The 23,360-nt window shown below is 50.2% G+C and overlaps 1 protein-coding gene across 1 annotated transcript in view; it reads right to left on the bottom strand.

Moving 5' to 3' along the window:
• The window catches only part of slco5a1b (solute carrier organic anion transporter family member 5A1b), an 86,973-nt gene that overhangs the window by 26,000 nt on the left and 37,613 nt on the right, over nucleotides 1–23,360 (bottom strand). The window contains exon 12 of the mRNA XM_029131266.3: nucleotides 13,690–13,754. Within this exon, the coding sequence (XP_028987099.1) occupies nucleotides 13,690–13,754 (65 nt within the window). The remainder of the gene's footprint in view (nucleotides 1–13,689; nucleotides 13,755–23,360) is intronic.

The following is a 23,360-nucleotide window of genomic DNA, read 5'->3' as shown; positions in this document are numbered from 1 at the left end:
TTTAGGTTTGGGAGGGTAGGTGTCCTGGCTTGTGTGTGTGTGTGTGTGTGTGTGTGTGTGTGTGTGTGTGTGTGTGTGTGTGTGTGTGTGTGTGTGTGTGTGTGTGTGCGCGCGCGCGTGTGTGTGTGTGTGTGACGGGGGGTGGTGGATTAGCCATAGCTCCCGTAGACAAAAGGCAGATGGATTTGCACGGCTCGGGCTCATTCAGAACCGGTGAAAAAAGGTCAGAGGGGGCGCGGTGGCGGGCTATTATTTTCCTCCACAACTGCTGGAGGAGACAAAGATCTGCCCCTCACCTCTGCTTCATCCTGGGCCTTTGAAAAAAAGTTGAGCCGGGGATTTAAGAAACACTACGGACACACAAACCACGAACTGCTGCAGCTTGTGGTTTTACTGTACATGCAGCGTGTCTCACACACACACGCACACACACACTCACACACACACACACACACACACACACACACACACACACACACACACACACACACACACACACACACACACACACACACACACACTAAATCTAACTTTGCGCGTTCTTCACTTTCCTCAGAGGGAATCGGCGTCTCAGCGATAGCGTACGCTGCATGTTCACTCTCCTGCACAGTTAAAACATTCACTACACGACTGAGCGCGTGGCCTCCAGCGCTGCTGCGCCGCAGCTGGAGGAACTGCAAACAGCAGTAAATCCCATTAAAAGTGCATGTTATTACAACGCTGGGGTGAGATGCAGCTGCATGAAGTCCCTCAAACGGGGCGCGTCATCAGTCAGTGTCTGAACTCCAGCGATGCTCCCGTCCCCTAAAAATCCCTGCTTTCTGTCTCTGATTAGAACATTTTAAATTCAAGTCTGTTCAGATTCAAGATGCTACAAATGAAACTGGGCTCAATATGCAGAACACGCTCCCCAGTCCAACAGAGGGATGGAAGGAGAGGCGCTGGTCATTTTCGGGACACAGCAGATAAAGCCGTCATGAGGAAAAGCATCATGCAGAAGAACAATGAAATCCTACCCAGGATCCACGGCGAGGACGCGTCTTGCTCCCATCCCACTCCTGCTGCACGGACAGCACTGAACCAGAGACAGCGGCGCACCGGCGGCGGCGGCGGAGGGAGAGAGGGAGTTTCACCTCCTCCCATCAGCCCCCGTCTCCCCTGCTTTCCGCTATTTGCCTTGTCCATTGCAAAATGAACGGGAGAAAACAGCACCGGCCGATTCTCTCCCCGTCGTTTCCTCGGCGTAATTCAGGAGCAGACGATGGAGCGAGGAGAGCAAGCGCTGCCGCCGCCACTTCCACGCGCACTAATGAGATGCTACTTTTTTCCAGGAGTGAGAGACTACAAAGTGCACTGTGGGGCTCCTCCTTATATTCCTCCCGCCCCTCCCTCCGCTCCCTGCCTGTCTCCAGCACATGTCACCTCCCCTCGTTGCCATGGCGACCGCGCCACATGTTGCCGACAGGAGGGAGAAGAGCAGAGGTAGAGAATGGGGGAGGCAAAAGGAGGAGGGGAGTGGAGGGAGAAGGTGAGGAGAGTGGAAGAAGGGAAGGAGAGAAGGAAATGAGGAGAGAGACGAGGCTGCTGAACGTAAACAGCCTTTTTTAAAAAGTAGATAAACGTATGTCTGATGTCTTGAGTCTGTTTTTATAAGCTTAAACCAAAAAGTCAGAAATAAAAAATGCTCTCAGGTAAATTATCACAATGCATATGTTTTCCCAGTGGGAAGAAACAAACTAAGCAAAGTATATTCCATCCATTCTGCTCAGGTGACACACAGACAGACAGACGGACGGACGGACGGACGGACGGACGGACGGACGGACGGACGGACGGACGGACGGACAGACAGACAGACAGACAGACACACACACACACACACACACACACACACACACACACACACACACACACACAGGCTGAACCCACAATTAAGGCTAATGAGTTATTAGCTGTGAAGAGCAGTGAAGGCGGCGCTGAGGCCGGTGGAGGACCAACAGCTGCAGCAAACACTGGAGGACGCGCCGAGTAAAACATGAAGGTGAGTGTTTGTGGATCTTTGTGTGTGCGGACGGTTGCTCTTCAGTTTATCTTTCTATTCAGCCCCCTTCACTCTCCCCCAGCTCCTTCAGACGCCCCCACACCTCCTTTTGTCCCCCTTGGCGACAGCTGGAGGTGGCAGGCAGTGAGGACTCTATGTGGGGAGATGCTGAGTGGCTGGAGAGAGAGAGTGTGTGTGTGTGTGTGTGTGTGTGTGTGTGTGTGTGTGTGTGTGTGTGTGTGTGTGTGTGTGTGTGTGCGTGTGTGTGTGTTTGTCTGTGTGTGCGTGCGTGTGTGTGTGTGTGTGCGCGTGTTTGCCTGCGTGTGTGTGTGTGTGTGTGTGTGTGTGTGTGTGTGTGTGTGTGTGTGTGTGTGTGTGTAGGGGGGGCTACTGCTTTTAGATTGAAGTCCCACATTGCTCCCTCTCAACCCCCACAAACCCAGAACTGATGAACCAACCAAGCTAAATGTGAGTGGTTTAAGATTCTGTCCTACATTGTTTAAAAAATTTATATTATAAATTTTAAGACTAGTTGTAACACAATGTGGATTCATCACATGCTTTACATGAAATGTAAGTAATAAATGCAATAACATGTATTAACAGCGTGAAGGTAAATTGTACAGATACAGCGTGGAATAAAAATGACATTTCTCTAAATCTTCTTGGTGATTTGCACAGATCCCTGCTCTGAGCAGCGCTATGAACCAGCAGAGCAGCCAGAGCTGAGGAGCGAGAGGAGTCCAGCTCCGGCAGCGGCCTTGTTTCACTCTGACGCAGGAACAAATGGATTTGACGCGTAGCTTCCGTGTTCTCGTCAAATTGCAGCCTGGTTTGTTTCTCATAAAACATCTTCACGGTCTGAGCTCTCTGATATTTTGTATTTTGATGACTGTGCTTTCAATAATCACCAGAGCTGAATTGAAGCCGACCCACGAAAAGGTTGTTTCATAAACTGCTCTGAATGAGTGTTTCACCTCCTGCGTTTTCTTCTGAAAACAAGGTCTTTCCACAAAGGTTGAGTGAGCTCATAGTAAGCGAACGCACCTTGCATGACCATGGACCCACGTACAAAACGGCATTGGTGAGAATGAAAAGCACATGAATCAGCTTATTGGATGTAAAGAAGAAGCTGTGCTACTAGAACAGACGTCTGAACGAGCGGCGCTCGCACGAACCGACTCCGGCCGCGTCGCCTCTTATCTGGACCTCCTTTGTTGGTTTTGCTCTATTGCTGCTGCCACTGGAACAGCAGTGAGATGGTATCAGCCGCTCCGGTGAACGACTCCAGCAGCAGAGGAAAGGTTGGGAGGACTCACACTACCTGGTATCTGATTGAACCTACGTGCAGGTGAGAATGACCAGCACCAACCACGGGGTTCTCATTCACAGAACCACTTGGTTTGTCCTTTGATTAATTCAAAGATTGATCGTGACCATAAAGTCTCTTCTCTGGGCTTCATTCTGCGCCTTGAAGGACTCCCAGCGCGACGAACTCCCTACCGCCCGTACACGAGCCAAAGCCTTTAGACCAACAGTCTCCACATAATGAGCTTGGAACACATCACTCATCTCAGGTCCTCGTGAAGAGACGCGTGCGGCTCTTTGTCTGCCGCATCAGCGCTGTCAGATGGAGATGACATCAGAGGCCGTCGCTGGGCATCGCCTGGATACGCCGCCAACAGCTTGTGTCACTTTCCAACGGCCACCGACGGGTCGAAATGAAAGCCCGGCTCTTGTTCTCCAGCGAGGCGACAGCTCATTCAGCCGAGGACCACCAAACCGACGCCCTTTGTGCCGGGCAGCATATTTTGGATTCTTGCGACCCGCTGTCCTGCCCCCGCTCGCCTCGTCTTCTGGGATGGCACCCGAGACAAAGGAGCCATCACCCGCATGATATGGTTGCCTCGGCCCCGACGCCCCCCGGGACATAAATCTTCAACGTACAGTAAGCGGCGTAACATCTGGGCTGACTGACATGCCGCTTGCCCCACGGTGGAAGTGTAACGGACGAACTGCAGGAGTAATTTATGCAAGACGTAGAGGTCTGTATCGGTCCAGGCTGTGTGGTTCCATGGAACCGGACCGAGAACATCATCACCTCTCTGTTCACCAGCGCAGACTCCTTACTAGAAGCTGGTCTAACAATTCTCCTGACAGCCTGGACCAGAGCCACATCAGAACCAGAACCAGTAAGTCCAGTCACTTACAGCGCTGAAGAGCAGGAAGACACAAGTAACTGTTGAGACCTACGCTGACACACGTGACTGGGCCTCATCAAACTGCCAGCGTGACCCAAACCACAGGGATCGTTTGAAGTTACAAATAAGTCCTGAACCAGTTCTTGAACCAAACCACTTCATCTTGTAATGTGCCTCCTCGCACCATTAGGTATTCCTGAACATACTGCAGGAGACGCTACTAAATAATCTGTAAATGAGTATTCAGTCATTACAGATGTGACGCTTTGATGTTTGATGCCCAGAGGTAGAATTTCTTGAGAACTGACTTTTTCGTCTTCTGCCGGTCGAGGCACATGGCCGCCCGCCCTCAGCCTGGTTCTCCCTCTCTGCTGTCTCCTGGTGCCAGATTTAGGTTGAATTTAAATGAATTTGTGTGTCTGTGTCATGTCACCTTCCTGTGAAGACGTCTATTCATGACACAGCTCATCTGAGCTCCGCACCTACTTCAACGCCTGGTTCTGACCGGTGCTCAGTGCTTCTCCCACGTCTCAGCAAGCCTTGACATTTCCAACTTTTGTGTGGCAAAGTTTCCATCTCCCTGCCTCCTCAAACATCAAATGTATTCCTTTCTGTAGCAGAGGCAGGCTGCGGGACGGGGGAGAGGGAGGGAACGAGGGGGGAGATGAATGGATACCCCTCCACCATCACCTTTATCAGCCATCTTTCCCGCTCTGAGGAGGATGCCTCGCAGCTCAGCACAAATAAATTGAGGGTTATTTTCTTAAGCGATGCAGACTCAGGCGAAGGTGATAACAATGACTTTCCTCATGCTATTAAAGGCATTTTTACATCTGCTTGTGGGTCCCCAAGGATTGTTTTCATTGCTCCACCTGACAAATGTGTAATATATGAGAAGCACAATGCAGCAACAGGCCTGGAGCAAACAGCAAAAGCTCCCTCACAACGTTCTGGAGAGGGTTCTTCTAGTCTAGTTTAATCACTACTGTCCCCGTGTTCCCTGCAAATGTGTCCTTGAGGACTTGGATCGGACTCCCCTGCTCTAACGCCTGTCAATGTGGGACTGGCTCCAACAACTCTGCAGCCAATGTATGTAGAATATTAAGAGATGGCTAAGCAACTCTTCAACACTGCACAACCAGAGTTAACTCCGTACCTGTGATCCTCACGTTCTAACGGAGATCAGACCAAACGCTTCAGAGCAACTCCTGAACAGAGAAGCCTGTGTGTACGTGCACCAGCAGAAAAGCTGTGCACGTGCACGTGTGCATGGTTACACAGAGCTGCCATTGAAGCCGTGCCCAGATTAGCTTGTTAAATAGAGCAGCAGCGCTAGCATGCGCTGCTCTTCAAAGCCAAGAAAAGGCTGTTGATCAAGGTGAATGCTACGCCCGTCGTCTCGCCTCTCCCTCACATTCAATCACCCACACGTCCTGCTGCCGCCAGTGTGTGCTGTTAGTGCGAGTCTGTGCTCACGTGCACGGGGGCCGGGAGTTGATTAGGAAGTGTGAGGCAGGAGTCAATGTGTGGCTCGTGTTTCCCTTTTTACGATGAGCACTGAAATATTTTCAGTTTGGAAGATGTTCCAGGGAGTAATATGAGTGCAGGCTGAAAGGAAGCAAAACCTTATGGTGAAAGGAGCCACAACCAAAGAGCGGAATCAGTAAATGGTTTCAAATAAATTCAACATTTTATCCTGTTTGATAAAAATGAGGAGAAGCGATGGGTTTGACTTAAAAGTCAGGTTAACTAATGAAAAAGGCCACAAATTATTCAATTAAATGTAAAGCAGGTTCTTTATGTGGTACCGAGTCAGAATGAAAACACAGTGAGTCCCACTGAGGGAGACGGTGGAACAGAACAAAGGCTCGGGGTGGGCGGCCACCGGGAAACTAGCATCCTATCGTCCAATTTCACATTGTCAAGCACAAAAATATACAAAGGCATAAAAGAAAATAGCTCCTGTACGTTCTGTTACATAAACGCCTGCTTTGGACCTCATCGTTAACGCCTGTTAACACCAACCTGTGCTCAGATTTCTGCGTGGAGCCCAGCAGCCTGCGCTAATGCACCGTGCACCAGCTAGCGTAATGCCATTAGCCGCACTTGGCAAGTCTGCAAACAGCCAGCCGTGGAGTTTTAAATATATATGACCTGGAGAGCACATATTACAAAATGGCAGCGACCCTGCCTGAGGGAAGTGTTGTTTCCGCAGCGAACAGGATTCTCTGCGAGACCATTTAGGCTCCATTCATCAAAGTCATTTCTTGTTTTGCCAAACACCAGGAAACCAGTGGCGAGGTCACAATTTGAACAACGGGAAGAGGGAGAAAAGACGTGCAATTTTAAAAAAATCAGCATAATTATTCATCATTAGTTGCACCCCATCCGTCCAGATCCATGTCATCGTCATGACAACGACCCCCTAGGCCTGAATCCCCCTATACTCCTGCATCCCACCCAGTCCTCACATGCACAGCTCCAGCGGGACGAGCGTCTGACTAAAGATGGCCACCAGGCATTTGCCTGGCATACTTTCTGCTTCCACTTTCCTCTCCTTGTATTTTCTTTACAGCTAGTGGACCACAAGGACTTGACCTAAATTCAGCCCAATAAATCATTTCTGTCTGTTATTTAAATGAAAATACACAAATTAGCCACAACAATAGGACCAAGCAGTGGTTGTCATTAGCTCGGTGCTCGGTGTGCCCACCTGAGGCCAAAAGCACTGGTCACTCAGTAGGAATCTCTATTTCAAGACCTGGACAAGTGGCAGTGAGCCAGAATGGCGGCGCTGCCATTTAGCCCTCCCCGCTCTCCTCCCCGGCGTCCAGCCTGGCACGCTCCACAAGCTTGTGGCGTCCTCTCCGTGTCCTGACGTAAGGTAACGGGTCCAATTTCACACTTTAATTATGGCTAATCTGAGGAAAGGGAGCCAATGGTAATGAGACTGCGCTCGTCAGGAGAAATTGTCTGGACAAGGTGCTGAAGATGTGGTGTGATCTCATCCGAGAAGGAGGAAGTAAACACCTAGGACGCAAATATGAATGACTGACATTGGAGCCTGATGATCTGGATGCCTAACAGCCCTTTCCTCTTTGTATCCTTCTAAAGCCATCGTCTGCCTCATGGCTGTTTGTCTCCAGTCCGACTCCTCACTGCACCCAGTTCTGTTACTGTAACTGCACCTTTCTGTTTGCATCCAACCCACCAGGTGCTGTACCAGTTATATATATGACAACTGAATCAAGCAATACAACACAGTGATCTGAAAACTCACTTGGACCTGGAGCTCTTTCCATTTCCTCCCTGCAGGCAGCAGGTCTGTGTCTGGGACTCAAAGACTTCCACAGTCAAACAGCAAATCTCTTCAAGATTCTCTGTTTTTACTCTGTTGCTCCCAGTGCAAATTGCCTCCACTTACATATACAGCACACAGATAATTCTGCCGGAAATGCCTTCCTTCCAGGCTGATGTCTGTGCGCCGAGTTAAAACAACATCACTTTGCATCTTAAATCCACTTTGTGATGAGTTTGGACTCCATTAATGAACGTATACAGACGTAGAGATGCTGCAGTCACCCACAAACGGTTCGACTGCGTCTGTCCTTTTGAAAACACTTGTGTCAATCAAGTGATTACTCACTTTAATATTTTAGGCCACGTTCTCTCAAACTAAAGATTTTAAAGTGAGCAGCTTTCCTCCCCATTCTCTTTTTGACCCAACAGGTTTTCATTCACTGCAGTTTTTGGTTCATACGCAAACAATGACCAATCATTTATTCCTCCTCTGAAATCATCATTTACTGGAATTCTACCGCCCGAGCCATGAAGAATGTACTGATGTCCTTTAGGTGGGGAGAGATAAAATTTTATTATGATTCGTATTTTTCCCTTCATACCAGGAGGAAAGGATCAATTTGCAGAGATCTTTCTGTTCTTTGCTTTAAGCTAGGGCGGACTGTTCTGTTTAGGGGACAGTCAAAAAAGTTGTGATATTGGCTGGAAAAACAATGCAATCTTTTCAAAGTATTCATCACCTGATAAAAGCTGCCAAGGTCAGACTGACGGGAGATGGCTTGATCAAAACCAGGCTTAGTGCCTGGGGAGCGCTTTTAGAGGCGCAGGCTGCTCCTGGCTGGGAACAGCAGTGGAGGTGGATGTCGGCTCCATTAAACCTCCCTACATTTAGTGCCCTTTGTACCATCTGTTGTCATCACATCATAGTAGGATTCTCATCACCTTTTGTCTTTGTGTCTCACTTTAAACTCCAATGGAAACACATAATAAAGTTATGTGATGAATAGAATCATCAGTTTACTGTGATTTACCTAAACGCCAATCAACTGGTCACATTCTCTATCCCACATGTGCACACGCTGCTACGAGGAGCACATTCGCTGGCTTCAGAAGGTTATTAAGTTGATTGAGTTGTCATCAGCATAGAAACACATTCCCCACTGTTCATGAGCAGCACAGACACAGTGCTACCACTGAAGTGACGAGGAATTAATCCCTGTTAATTGCTGTGCACACAGCTCATGCTGTGACTGAGAACAGAAACGTTAGTGAACGGGAAGCAGACAAACAACAGTGACGTGAGTTAAGTCGCTTATGGAACAAGCGAGTGGTAAAAAGCATCCGAACGAACGAGACGTCAGGGTCGTTGCTGGGGCTGTGAATGTGATCCAGTAATATCACAAGGGGAAAATAATGCATAATTCGAGATCTGCACAATTATCTCATCAGTCAGTGTGTTGTTGTTGATCACTAATCAAAGCTCATTGTAATAATGAGGTTTGTTTGTCATTCTTCACACATGATACAGAAAATAAATCCAAGTCTTGCAGACAAACACAAAATGCTAAATGTTAGAGTGATGAATATGTTAGACGTGATGGAAGCTCAACAGGAAGTGCTGTATAGTTTTTAACCATTTGACTTAGAATTAATAATGAAGAATTTCATTTGTTTCATTACTACTAATCAAACTATAGAAAAGTGTCCGAGTCGTGATCTTCAGAATCCCTTCATTCCTGATTTGCTCCTTCATTTTGTTTGGAGGCTCCAGTTGTGAGATTGTTAATCTGATGAACTCTGCTACACATATTTGCAGTTTAGATGTTCTTTGATGTTTTGTACAAAAATGAGTTTACATTGACATGAGACTGAAATGAGGCAGCTCAGCCTATTTATTCACAGAAACCAGCCACTGGTTTCTATTTTACTGATCAAAATATTTAGTTGCGAATCGATTTTTTATTTTGAGGCTGCAGTATAATCACAGTGCTGTTTATGCGCGAGCGGCTCTGTCCTCCTGTCGACTGGCTGGTATTTCTGCAGAGCTGATTGAAGTGTGTGATTGTGTACATGCGTGTTCTGCATTCCCACCTCTCTGCACGCTGCCTCACACACCCACATCACAGCTGTGCAGACGAATCAGCCCACATCAGCCGGCCTGCGACGCATCCTGCTAACCCCATGGCGGGAACAAGATATTCTGAGCTCGTAGCGGTTGCTGTGGTGGGTCGTGGTAATTACGGCTGAGCCTCCAGGCTCTGACAGACTGTCTGTGCCCACCCGGGAAGCGTGGTGCCTGGGTACAAGTGTCTCAGAGCCTGGCTGTCAGAGTCCGGCCAGCGCCACAGTGGAGCCTTCAGCTAATAGAAACCTTTAGCTGCAGATGTCGCACAGTGTGGGATGCTGCGCTTCGTCTGGAGGAGGAGACGGGATGATGGATAGCAGCCGAGAAGGTCGTCACTATTACTATTTCTACTTGACCCCACAGGAAACATCACTTTAGCAAAGCTTTACTCGTGAATATCTACAAACTTGGAAAAATCCATAAAACTAGAATAATAAGTGGGTCCAGAGCTGCAACTTTTCCAAAGTCAAGGATGACACAAGCATCCTTCATTTTCTCAAACGCACACGTTAGCGAGTGATTGGGCCGCGGCGGCACCTACTTTTGCACTAAGACGCCGCGGGCTAATCAGGCGCCACGCGCTTAATGACACGGGCCAGTTCAGCGTTGGGCCATTTGCTCAACCATGTGCAGCGAGTGGCCTGCGCTCAGTACGCGACTGCAGCCGCCGGGCCGTTTCTGGGCGACCCGACCGCACCGCGCCTGGAGAACAGGCACACGGCCCGGCGGGCGGCGCCACCGCTGCTCCGCTGAACGCCCACAGTCAGACAGCGCAGACACGCACGCGGGTAAGAGGCAGCTCGGTGCTGCACCGACACCAGGGAAACAGGGAGCACACCACAGATGCTGGATGGAACCTGACACCACGTAATCAGACCGGCTGCATTTTACTACTGCTTTGATGCCTGTTGAAATGCTTTTCGAGTTGCTGCACTTTATCTTTTAGTTTGATTTAGGAGCAAATCACTAAAAACATTACAGGAAGTTTAATTATGTTATTTTCTAGTCATATTCAGACTAAATCATAGGGAGTACGAAGCAGGAAGAATCACAGCTTCATTTCATAGTACAGTACATTCGTCTCTGTATCGATGTACACGTCTGTTATTTACGTTGCATCTGTTTTTTTTCAAGCACACGAAAGACTAAAAATATGACATCTATTAGAATCCCCAACCGTGGGTGGGAAATGATACTTCCTTAACCAGGTAGGCCCACTCTGACAGACACCTGGAATATATCCCAGCATGCATCTGGTCCTTAGAGACCCCACAGTGAGCTGTCATTACCATATCAAAAGCCATTCAAGCGCCGTGTCTCAGCCAGAGAGAGAAAGACGAGCCAGCACTTCAGCAGCTCTCCATTCAATTTTCCACATGGAGCCATTTGAATGTCTGTGGCAGGAGATGCACACACACACACACACACACACACACACACACACACACACACACACACACACACACACACACACACACACACACACACACACACACAGGAACATACTCACTGCATGCATGTACACAAGCTCACGCCTGCCATTGTTCTGATGCGCTATGATTTATTTTCCTCTTTGTGATGAAAATCACAGGTGGAACAGGGCACCGCTCGAGCAGACCTTGATCCACGGCTTCATGAATATTCGCATTCAAATCCAGCCCCGTTTCCAGACACCTGGACGGGCAGCGTGCAACAATACGGTGCCATCACCGCGTTCAATGCCATCGCTGAAGCCCTCAAACCATGGAACCAGGGTTGACTCAGACTCAAAACCCAGTTACAGTAACTTGTATTGAAGCTGAAAACAGATATATATATATATATATATATATATATATATATATATATATATATATATATATATATATATATATATATATATATATAGACTTTTTTTGAGATGATTTGAATCTATTTTCTATTTTTTATTCCAAACTGCCTTATTTCCCTGCAGCAGATGCAGCTCAGCCACACGAGGGAAGCTGTCTACTGTAGTAACACTGTCTCTGAACCGCTTAAATACAAGCAGCTCTTATTTACAGCAGCTTCTTCAGACGTGCTGAGTCTGAACCCCAGTCTGTTGCTTCATCCCTCAAACCTCCACTTGTTCAACCGTCCACAGGTTGGAAACCCCTTGCTTTCAGGTGGAAAAGTGCTCTGGCCACGGTGGAGGGAATTAGTGCCCGTCTGGTGACTGCTGCTCCAACCTTATCTCCTGCCTCCCTCCAACACTCCTCCTAATTGGATGCAGGCCTGAGTTTGTTGTGAGGCTGTGTTTAATTGTGACGCTAGATGAGGTAGTGTTGGTCAGAGTAAAGCAGTGATGCTCATAATGAACAGCTTGATAGAGGCCCCATGCGTTGGCTGACCTCGGCCCCCAGGACGTGAAGGACCCAAAGACTGGGCTGATGATCTAAAAACCCCCTTACTGGTTCTTTACCCTTATCAACATGTCAGTGTTTTGTAAAAACACAGATTTGCAGTAAATGAATCCATCAGGTTCCTTAATGAGCTCCAACATGGTCTGTCTGTGGTCACGCTCCTGTTTATGGAATATCAGTTCCAGCGTTAAAGACTCATGTCTGAGTAATTTTTTGATCATCTGGGTCAAAACATTTGAACTGATTGATCACAATCAAAAGCTTCAAACTAATAAAACCAGCTTTTAACATGACGACTTTAATGAGCAGATTGCAGCACTGCTTGGTTGAAGAAAACCTAAATTTCACACTTTTACCGATGGAAACAACGTGTGTGCATCTGCGTGTGTAAACACATTAAAAGCTTAGAAATGTATAAAACTAATGAAACTGTCAATCACCAAACTCCCGGCTTCACATTTCACTAATGCTCAACCAAGGAGTCGGTGTCAGGTCCTCCTAAAACCATTACACGTTTCTGCCTTTCGTCTCCGTTCCCACTGTTTCTCCATCACGTCGGCCGCTGCGGCTTCATTTCCCCACAGAGGTCCATCACTTCTCATGTTATCTTCATTTCAAACATACGCAGGCATGACCGAGGCTCGTTCTGGAGCCTGAGACTCGGCTCCATCCAGGGAACTCATCGTCGTCTTTGCTCTCTCAGGAAACCAGCGTTTCTCTTTTCATATTTCCACCTGTCAGCTGTGATGTATATGCTAATATTCCTATTTTACAGTGCATGATAAAACCATAATAAACACTGTTTGGGCCGGTGATGGATGTTGTGTTGCAGCCGGTGATGGAGGGAGTTTCTCTGCTTCTGTCCTTTTCTCTCTCCTACAACAGGCGTTCGATTGGCCATAATTGGCTCCTGTTTGCAGCTAAGTATTGATCAGCCTGATAGAGCGTCCGTTCCAGCCCCCCCCCTCCAGCCTCCCAGCTCCTCTCATTCCCCCGTCTCTGCCAAGCGTGTCTCTCCTAGCGCTTGCTGCTGCTACTTTGATAAGCCTGGTGAATGGCGTGCCATCAACGGTGCAGACTAACTCCTGAATCGATGGGCAGAGCTCAGCGGTCTATTGGCTGCAGAGACGGCGAAGAACAGAAATGAAGGGTTGGGTGAGAGGTGGCATCAGCGCGGAGGTGCCCAACGTTAAGCACGGTCTTTGTGTGGAGGCGCCACTTTGCTTCTATTGATTTACAGAAGTATGATTGCAAAGGATGCTCCACACGCAGTGAGTGACGAAGAGGAGCAGAAAAAAGGAAAGTGGGTTGTAAAAAAAAAAATATAATCATAACTCAGCTACTGTGAACGATTTATTAGAAAAAGGAACCCTGGTCTGTCTGGGGTCATTGCTTTTACAGCTGTGTTGTAGAGAAGCTGGTCACTTTTGTTTGTGCTTCCCTTCAATGAATGATTTTTTTTTTAATCACTCAACATCTGGGCTGAAGCTAATTTCAGACCGATTTAGGGCAGACGCTTCTTCAGACACAGACACAGCTGCATACAGTGAATTATGATCCACAGCAAGAGCGTAAGAACAGCTCATTTGGTGGCTGATTCGAGCAAAACATGCAACTGCAAGAAAAGAAGCGGGTCCTTACGTCTGCGACGCCGGCCTCCAGGATGCTGAGCTTGGCCTCCTTCTCCACAGCCGCTTTCTGCTGAACTACAAGACACAGACAGAGAAAACACCGTCAAAAACACCAGCTGACGTCATATTAAGATAAAACATATTTAATAAAACGCAAAGTCCCAGTCACCCCTGCAGATCAACGTTCACGGCTTTAACTGATTCAGAGGTTTTACTTCCAGACCTCGACCTCAGGCTCTTTGAGTTCAGCACTAATTGGCAAACGTCAGAAACCGCTGGCTGTTGATGGCATTTACAGTAAATAACCCGTTTACAGTCGGCTTCCTTTAATATGCCGACGTCTAAAACGTGATGGAAAGGAGAAATTTCAGGTCTGTAACTGACGTTTGGAGTAGAGAGAGTCTATCTTCTCTTGAAGAAAACTAATTTCGCTGCCGTGTTTATGTGTAACCAGGTTTCTTATCTACTTTTCACAGGACTGGAGTCTGGACGAGAGGAGAGAATGCAGGTATTTGTTAAACGCAGCAGTTCCGTGCTCTGACACAGAGGAGCCGAAGCAGCCGCTCTGAGTCTGCTTTAAAACTGCTCTGAAGCAGCTCCACACTGATTCACAGCAGCCGCGTCACAGCACGTTTGTGCTGTTTCGTCCTCTAATCATTTCTGGATCAGTTTCACAGCTCCAGTGACGGCGGTGACGGTTGAAGCCAAACTTCTGAACAGCCAGAGCTCATCAACGCATCCTGCAGGTCCAGAAGCAGGTGAGCTGTTGGTGTCTCATCTCCACGTGAGGAGATGAATGTGTAACCAGGCACACGTCACACAAGCACCATAAACCCTTCTCCATCGCGTCAAACGCGGGGCTGCGATTGAAAATCACCGTGCAGCAAATATTAAAGGCAGAACAAAAATAATGGAGGATACGTAATTGCATTCACTTTGCTTTGCATGTGAACACGGCGGTGGAGACGCAGAGCCGGGCTGCTTTGTTGACACCAGACAGATGTAGGATGCAAAGAGCTCCACTCAGACGTAGTCCTACAACTACAGCATGGCTCTGTTAGCATTAAAACAGGCCAGTTTTAATGCTAACAGAGCACGGACAGTTGAATGTGCTGTCAGCGCCGCGGCGGAAGGCACAATGGGTTTGTCGAAGCTTCGCACACTGACCCCTCGCGTTTTCAGAAGCGTCGGTCGGAGCAGTTGCATCGCGGCCATTTTTCTAAATTACCGCTATGTTGCACGTGTAGAATGAGTCCGGAGCACAGAGAACCCGGTTCGGTTCAGCTCAGCGCGTGAACACAGCGTATGGTCGTCATAGCGATGCTGGGCCCGACCTGTGCGGTCCAGACCGGACCGGACAGGCTGCACCTGTAACAGTCGCCTGTTTGTTCCCGCTGGTGATTCTGCTGCGATGAAACGCTGTCTGTTAATAAGCACGAACAGCTCAGCCTCAGTGGACCAGCGCTTGCTTCATCGTGTCCGTCTAGTGGGGCAGTAAATGCTACGACAGTAAACACTGCAATGCAGCTCGTCAGGACAGACAGACTGAGGTTTGGCTGCGTGGGCGTCGACAGCCACTTTACAGGAGCCGGTGTCGCTGCAGATCAAATAACACAGCACATCGTGTCGAGGGCTGAAAAGTTTCATTTGGAGAAATAAGAGAGTTTGTTTGATCAGAGCTTTGTCTTTGAGCCTCTCGAGCTCCGTCCTGAGCCACTAAATAATGTTACTGCACTTTTACCTCGCTTTCATTTTACAGATACAATCTGCTGTCAATCCTTTTATTGGGCTGCAGGTGTTGTCACTTACTTTCAAACTATAGTTGTGGCTGCCAAGAAACAGATTCGTCCAAAAAGGTTTTGAAAAGATTAAGTTTAAGTGAAATGCAGACAGGGTTGGAGTTAAACAACAGTAGTTGGTGAGGCTCAGCTTATTTGAGCTGCATCTGGAGAAAAGCCTAATTGACAGACTCACACAGAAACACCTACACACGCAAACATTTAGGTCCCGCTCCAGAATCAAAGCGAGGGGTCTGATTTACCCAAACACAAACAAACATGAAAGCTGAGCGTTTTGAATGGGAACGAACCAGAACGCTGCCGCCGAGCGCCGCAGCACAGGCGCGAGCGTGATGACATCACGGCCCGCGAGCGTGATGACATCACGGCCCGCGAGCGTGATGACATCACGGCCCGCGAGCGTGATGACATCACAGGCCGCTCTAATCAGCAGGCCCGTCTTTGGACCGGTTCCGCGGCCGAGAGCCTTCGGAGCCGCCCGCTCCTCTCCTGCAGACTACAAATGAGTCCAAGTCACGGGAGCGGCTCGAGCGCCAACGGGCTGAGGTGCCTCATTTGTACCTCGGCGAGCGCTCTCTCCAACGCACAAATTGGATCCATTTTTAAGGAGCTGCGATGGGCTGGATGTCGCGATCGCAGCGGAAGCCGACTTTTCTTTCAGCCCGTCTGCCGGCGCCGCGCGAAAATAAGCTGTAATGTGACAAAATGGGACTGAAGCCGCGATGGACTGCAGACGGAGAGAGCGCGAGGCAAATGATCTATACTCTGATTATTCTCCTTTTACCATTTCCAGAACATTCCATCTTCCATCGTGGCTCTCAGTTACATTTGGACTGCGGGAAAGACTGGACCTGAAGGAAATAACGAGAAGCAAATCTCATTTCTACAAAAGGGGCCCCTTTATTCTCCCTCCAAAACACACGGAGGCGCTTCATTTGTCACCACAGCCACCCTGTCCTGAGTTTTGCTTTATGTTAACTCAATGTATCTGAGGCGCCTGGAGGGAAACACAGCAAGTGCTGGGGATTCAGAAATGCTTCATTTTTCACTGTTGACAAAAGGGAAAGGCCCGAGCCGGCTCCCAGAGCGCCGGACCAACAGAATAGATGCTCCTGCAGCACGGAGGGGCCGCTACGCCCCCCCCCCCCCCCCCCCGACCGCCACACGTCCACACACTCACTCACCCTCTCGGGTACATTTCGGGAGCCGAATAATGAGAAGAAAACAATAGGCATCATTCAAAAGCAAAGGCACGAAGCGCCATCGATGCAGTGACACTACAGGACACAATCACATTAGTGGATGTGGAGAGCGCTGGACAAATGAACACACATCGCCTGTTATTTAGCTTTTTCTGCCACAGCGCTCACAGAAAGTCTTGATTAAAATGCTGCAGATGAATGAAGGCACCGCAGATCATAAAGCCACGACAATTAGCTTCAGGAGGTAAAGTTTTGTTACCGACCGACGTGTGAAAAGACGTGATGTGAGAATAAAGCCTCGGAAACGTGTTAGTTGTGACTTAGTATCAAAGCGAACGAGGTCTTTACTCTGTTCTTTTTTCTGATGAATGATGAGCAAAGCGAAAACACTTCCATCCGACCAAAACAAGCTTCTAATATTTTGCAAATTAACTCTTCATCTCCTAATCACACAAAGTTCTGTCAAAAGACATTTGCCCATCGCTTTTTCCAAAGCAGCTTAATTAGATGTGGTTTCACTCTCACTTGCATTAATGTGATTTCTGATATCAACTTTTCAGCCTTCAATCTGCTCCGTGTTGATCGCAGGCGTTATTGCCCGCGGTGCTACGCAGCAGCGCTAGCTGGGATGTGTGCACATGTGGGTGGAGGCGGTGGGTGTGTGTGTGTGTGTGTGTCTGTGAAGACAATGCCATGTGTAATTAAATTGAAACGCAGGGGGTCGAAATGGCATCCGGGGCACCTGGGGAACGCGACCATTAGGAGAGGAGAGAAAGAGGCGAGATGTGAGGTGATGGACAGACTGTGATGAGGAGGGAGGAGGGTCTGAAGGGACGAAACGGGGCTGAGGCAGTGTTTATGCTGCCACAATTAACCTGAGCCACAGGACAAACGCTCATTCCATAACTCGTTCTATCAAAGAGTGGTTCTAATGTCACTCACACGTTGTCTTTGTTTCTCTCAACAGGAAAACAAGAATAATAAATCAAATAATAAAACGCTGTTATGGAAGTGGAAACTCGCTCACAGACGGACAGAAAGGAGGAACCTGTTCAGCGTTCACTCGGCACCAGAAGGAAACGTCCAGGAAAAGGTACATTGAGGACGAAGGGAGCGTTTTCACAGCTCTTCTGGCTGCAGGTTTGTCTCCACGGACACAAGGAACCAAACAGCCGCCTGCTGCTGAACACGAAGCCGAGCACGTGTGAGAGGCCAAGAAGCTGCAGATTCACACGTGTGCACGAGCTCCATTCCTCCTGAGCATTATTACCATTAATAAAGATACTTCAGCTAAATAATGACAGCGTCCAACTTTTCCTGCAAACGCTGAGTTGAGTTGAGGGTTACTGAGTCCATGTTTGCTTGAACTATTATCTGGCGACTGTTGCACAACCACATAATGTGTTTGGGCTCGTTGCGAACGCTCGCTGCTTTAATTGATGACATTTAGCTGCGCGCTTCTGCTCCATTTGAGTCGTTCACACTTTAAAAGGCAGGTATTAAACACCTCTATTAGTTTACATAAACAATTCATTAAGCTGATATGACACCGGGGACCCCGTCAGGAAAACATACCCCGAACCACCCACCGCAATTAATGGGCCTCGCTGAACTGAGACAGGAGCCGTTCTGCAATAACAAGCGCTCGCACGCACGCTCGCAGAGACGTTCCCGTCGTCCCACAGGCAGCCACTCTTTCACCCAAGGCTTCTTTTGTAAAGGGAATAAAAACCAATATTCCCCAAGTGGAGGTGACCTTTGAGAAATTGAGTCTGGAGCCGTAAAACCAAACAGTCCACAAATGGAAGTGACCTCCACCATGTGAGGAGGAGAAATGAAATAAAACCCCATTCTGGCGCTGAAGGTGCGATGACAAGCTGGATCCCCCCCCCTCCCACCTCCCCCTCCCCCCTCCAGCAGACAAGTCCCCCTCCAGTCCTCCGTATGTGTTCCTTCTGTCCAGTTGGGACTGAATATTGTCTGGTGATACCAGCTGATCATTCACATGTGGTGCTGAGAGTGGTCCCAGGGAACAATATCGAGCTCAGACGGTGAGCGTTCATGCAGCCTCCGTCATAAAGGCCCGTCTGCACTGAGGTGTTTCATCACACGCTTGTAATCTCCTCTTTCCATCAAAAAGTCTTATCAGAGAGACGATAATGACTCAAAGTGGATGGAGACCAAAACAAAGACTTGAGTTGTGGTTTTAGCTCCAAGAATGAAACCTTGAGCTCGTTGTTGAGAGTTTCCTGTAATAACAGCGGCCTCATTAGCTGCCTCTGGTTCCAGCTGCTTCTAGTTCCAGCTGCTTCTGGTTCCAACGGAACTGCCCAGAGGAACTGCCTCTGGTTCCAGCTGCCTCTGGTTCCAGCTGTCTCTGGTTCCACCTGTCTCTGGTTCCAGCTGCTTCTAGTTCCAGCTGCTTCTGGTTCCAACGGAACTGCCCAGAGGAACTGCCTCTGGTTCCAGCTGCTTCTAGTTCCAGCTGCTTCTGGTTCCAACGGAACTGCCCAAAGGAACTGCCTCTGGTTCCAGCTGCCTCTGGTTCCACCTGTCTCTGGTTCCACCTGTCTCTGGTTCCAGCTGCTTCTAGTTCCAGCTGCTTCTGGTTCCAACGGAACTGCCCAGAGGAACTGCCTCTGGTTCCAACGCCTCTGGTTCCAGCTGCCTCTGGTTCCAACCGTCTCTGGGTCCAACTGTCTCTGGTTCCAGTTGCCTCTGGTTCCAGCTGCCTCTGGTTCCACCTGTCTCTGGTTCCAGCTGCCTCTGGTTCCACCTGTCTCTGGTTCCAGCTGCCTCTGGTTCCACCTGTCTCTGGTTCCAGCTGCCTCTGGTTTCACCTGTCTCTGGTTCCAGCTGCCTCTGGTTTAACCTGTCTCTGGTTCCAGCTGCCTCTGGTTCCAGCTGCCCCTGGTTCCAGCTGCCTCTGGTTCCAACTGTCTCTGGTTCCAGTTGCTTCTGGTTTCAGCTGTCTCTGGTTCCACCTGTCTCTGGTTCCACCTGTCTCTGGTTCCAGCTGCTTCTAGTTCCAGCTGCTTCTGGTTCCAACGGAACTGCCCAGAGGAACTGCTTCTGGTTCCAACGCCTCTGGTTCCAGCTGCCTCTGGTTCCAACCGTCTCTGGTTCCAGCTGCCTCTGGTTCCACCTGTCTCTGGTTCCAGCTGCCTCTGGTTCCACCTGTCTCCGGTTCCAGCTGCCTCTGGTTCCACCTGTCTCTGGTTCCAGCTGCCTCTGGTTCCACCTGTCTCTGGTTCCAGCTGCCTCTGGTTCCACCTGTCTCTGGTTCCAGCTGCCTCTGGTTTAACCTGTCTCTGGTTCCAGCTGCCTCTGGTTTAACCTGTCTCTGGTTCCAGCTGCCTCTGGTTCCAGCTGCCCCTGGTTCCACGCCTCTGGTTCCAACTGTCTCTGGTTCCAGTTGCTTCTGGTTTCAGCTGTCTCTGGTTCCACCTGTCTCTGGTTCCAGCTGCTTCTAGTTCCAGCTGCTTCTGGTTCCAACGGAACTGCCCAGAGGAACTGCCTCTGGTTCCAACGCCTCTGGTTCCAGCTGCCTCTGATTCCAGCTGTCTCTGGTTCCAACCGTCTCTGGTTCCAACCGTCTCTGGTTCCAGTTGCCTCTGGTTCCAGCTGCCTCTGGTTCCAGCTGCCTCTGGTTCCAGCTGCCTCTGGTTTAACCTGTCTCTGGTTCCAGCTGCCTCTGGTTTAACCTGTCTCTGGTTCCAGCTGCCTCTGGTTCCAGCTGCCCCTGGTTCCAGCTGCCCCTGGTTCCAGTTGCCTCTGGTTCCAGCTGCCTCTGGTTCCAGCTGCCTCTGGTTCCAGCTGCCTCTGGTTCCAGCTGCCTCTGGTTCCACCTGTTTCTGGTTCCAGCTGTCTCTGGTTCCAGCTGCCTCTGGTTCCACCTGTCTCTGGTTCCACCTGTCTCTGGTTCCACCTGCCTCTGGTTCCAGCTGCCTCTGGTTCCAGCTGCCTCTGGTTCCACCTGTCTCTGGTTCCAGCTGCCTCTGGTTCCACGCCTCTGGTTCTAGTTGCCTCTGGTTCCAGTTGCCTCTGGTTCCAGCTGCCTCTGGTTCCACCTGTCTCTGGTTCCAGCTGCTTCTAGTTCCAGCTGCCTCTGATTCCAGCTGCCTCTGGTTCCAACCGTCTCTGGGTCCAACCGTCTCTGGGTCCAACTGTCTCTGGTTCCAGCTGCCTCTGGTTCCAGCTGCCCCTGGTTCCAACTGTCTCTGGTTCCAGTTGCTACTGGTTCCAGCTGTCTCTGGCTTCACCTGTCTCTGGTTCCAGTTGCTTCTGGTTCCAGCTGCCTCTGGTTCCATCTGTCTCTGGCTCCACCTGTCTCTGGTTCCAGCTGCCTCTGGTTTCACCTGTCTCTAGTTCCACCTGTCTCTGGTTCCAGCTGCCTCTGGTTCCAACTGTCTCTGGTTCCAGCTGCCTCTGGTTCCAGCTGCCTCTGGTTTCAGCTGCCTCTGGTTCCAGCTGCCCCTGGTTCCAGCTGCCCCTGGTTCCAACTGTCTCTGGTTCCAGCTGCCTCTGGTTCCAGCTGCCTCTGGTTTCAGCTGCCTCTGGTTCCAGCTGCCCCTGGTTCCAGCTGCCCCTGGTTCCAACTGTCTCTGGTTCCAGTTGCTACTGGTTCCAGCTGTCTCTGGCTTCACCTGTCTCTGGTTCCAGCTGCCTCTGGTTCCATCTGTCTCTGGCTCCACCTGTCTCTGGTTCCAGCTGCCTCTGGTTTCACCTGTCTCTAGTTCCACCTGTCTCTGGTTCCAGCTGCCTCTGGTTCCAACTGTCTCTGGTTCCAGCTGGCTCTGGTTCCAGCTGCCTCTGGTTCCAACGCCTCTGGTTCCAGCTGCCTCTGGTTCCAACTGCCTCTGGTTCCAACTGTCTCTGGTTCCAGTTGCCTCTGGTTCCAGCTGGCTCTGGTTCCAGCTGGCTCTGGTTCCAGCTGGCTCTGGTTCCAGCTGCTTCTGGTTCCAACGCCTCTGGTTCCAGCTGCTTCTGGTTCCAACTGTCTCTGGTTCCAGTTGCCTCTGGTTCCAACTGCCTCTGGTTCCAGCTGCCTCTGGTTCCAGCTGCCTCTGGTTCCAGCTGCCTCTGGTTCCAGCTGCCCCTGGTTCCAGCTGCCTCTGGTTCCAACTGTCTCTGGTTCCAGTTGCTACTGGTTCCAGCTGTCTCTGGCTTCACCTGTCTCTGGTTCCAGTTGCTTCTGGTTCCAGCTGCCTCTGGTTCCATCTGTCTCTGGCTCCACCTGTCTCTGGTTCCAGCTGCCTCTGGTTTCACCTGTCTCTAGTTCCACCTGTCTCTGGTTCCAGCTGCCTCTGGTTCCAGCTGCCTCTGGTTCCAGTTGCCTCTGGTTCCAGCTGGCTCTGGTTCCAGCTGCCTCTGGTTCCAGCTGCCTCTGGTTCCAGCTGCCTCTGGTTCCAACTGCCTCTGGTTCCAACTGCCTCTGGTTCCAGTTGCCTCTGGTTCCAGTTGCCTCTGGTTCCAGTTGCCTCTGGTTCCAGCTGCCTCTGGTTCCAGCTGCCCCTGGTTCCAGCTGCCCCTGGTTCCAGCTGCCTCTGGTTCCAGCTGCCTCTGGTTCCAGTTGCTTCTGGTTTCAGCTGTCTCTGGTTCCACCTGTCTCTGGTTCCACCTGTCTCTGGTTCCAGCTGCTTCTAGTTCCAGCTGCTTCTGGTTCCAACGGAACTGCCCAGAGGAACTGCCTCTGGTTCCAACGCCTCTGGTTCCAGCTGCCTCTGGTTCCAACCGTCTCTGGTTCCAGCTGCCTCTGGTTCCACCTGTCTCTGGTTCCAGCTGCCTCTGGTTCCACCTGTCTCTGGTTCCAGCTGCCTCTGGTTCCACCTGTCTCTGGTTCCAGCTGCCTCTGGTTCCACCTGTCTCTGGTTCCAGCTGCCTCTGGTTCCACCTGTCTCTAGTTCCAGCTGCCTCTGGTTCCACCTGTCTCTGGTTCCAGCTGCCTCTGGTTCCACCTGTCTCTGGTTCCAGCTGCCTCTGGTTTAACCTGTCTCTGGTTCCAGCTGCCTCTGGTTTAACCTGTCTTTGGTTCCAGCTGCCTCTGGTTCCAGCTGCCCCTGGTTCCAGCTGCCTCTGGTTCCAACTGTCTCTGGTTCCAGTTGCTTCTGGTTTCAGCTGTCTCTGGTTCCACCTGTCTCTGGTTCCAGCTGCTTCTGGTTCCAACGGAACTGCCCAGAGGAACTGCCTCTGGTTCCAACGCCTCTGGTTCCAGCTGCCTCTGATTCCAGCTGTCTCTGGTTCCAACCGTCTCTGGTTCCAACCGTCTCTGGTTCCAGTTGCCTCTGGTTCCAGCTGCCTCTGGTTCCAGCTGCCTCTGGTTCCAGCTGCCTCTGGTTCCAGCTGCCTCTGGTTTAACCTGTCTCTGGTTCCAACTGCCTCTGGTTTAACCTGTCTCTGGTTCCAGCTGCCTCTGGTTCCAGCTGCCCCTGGTTCCAGCTGCCTCTGGTTCCAGTTGCTTCTGGTTCCACCTGTCTCTGGTTCCAGCTGCCTCTGGTTCCAGCTGCCTCTGGTTCCAGCTGCCTCTGGTTCCAGCTGCCTCTGGTTCCACCTGCCTCTGGTTCCACCTGTCTCTGGTTCCACCTGTCTCTGGTTCCACCTGTCTCTGGTTCCACCTGCCTCTGGTTCCAGCTGCCTCTGGTTCCACCTGTCTCTGGTTCCAGCTGCCTCTGGTTCCACGC

This window comes from Betta splendens, chromosome 17, assembly GCF_900634795.4.
Source record: "Betta splendens chromosome 17, fBetSpl5.4, whole genome shotgun sequence".
Taxonomy (NCBI): Eukaryota; Metazoa; Chordata; class Actinopteri; order Anabantiformes; family Osphronemidae; genus Betta; species Betta splendens.
Note: the sequence above shows the minus strand (reverse complement) of the source record. Positions and strands in the feature narration are given on the sequence as shown.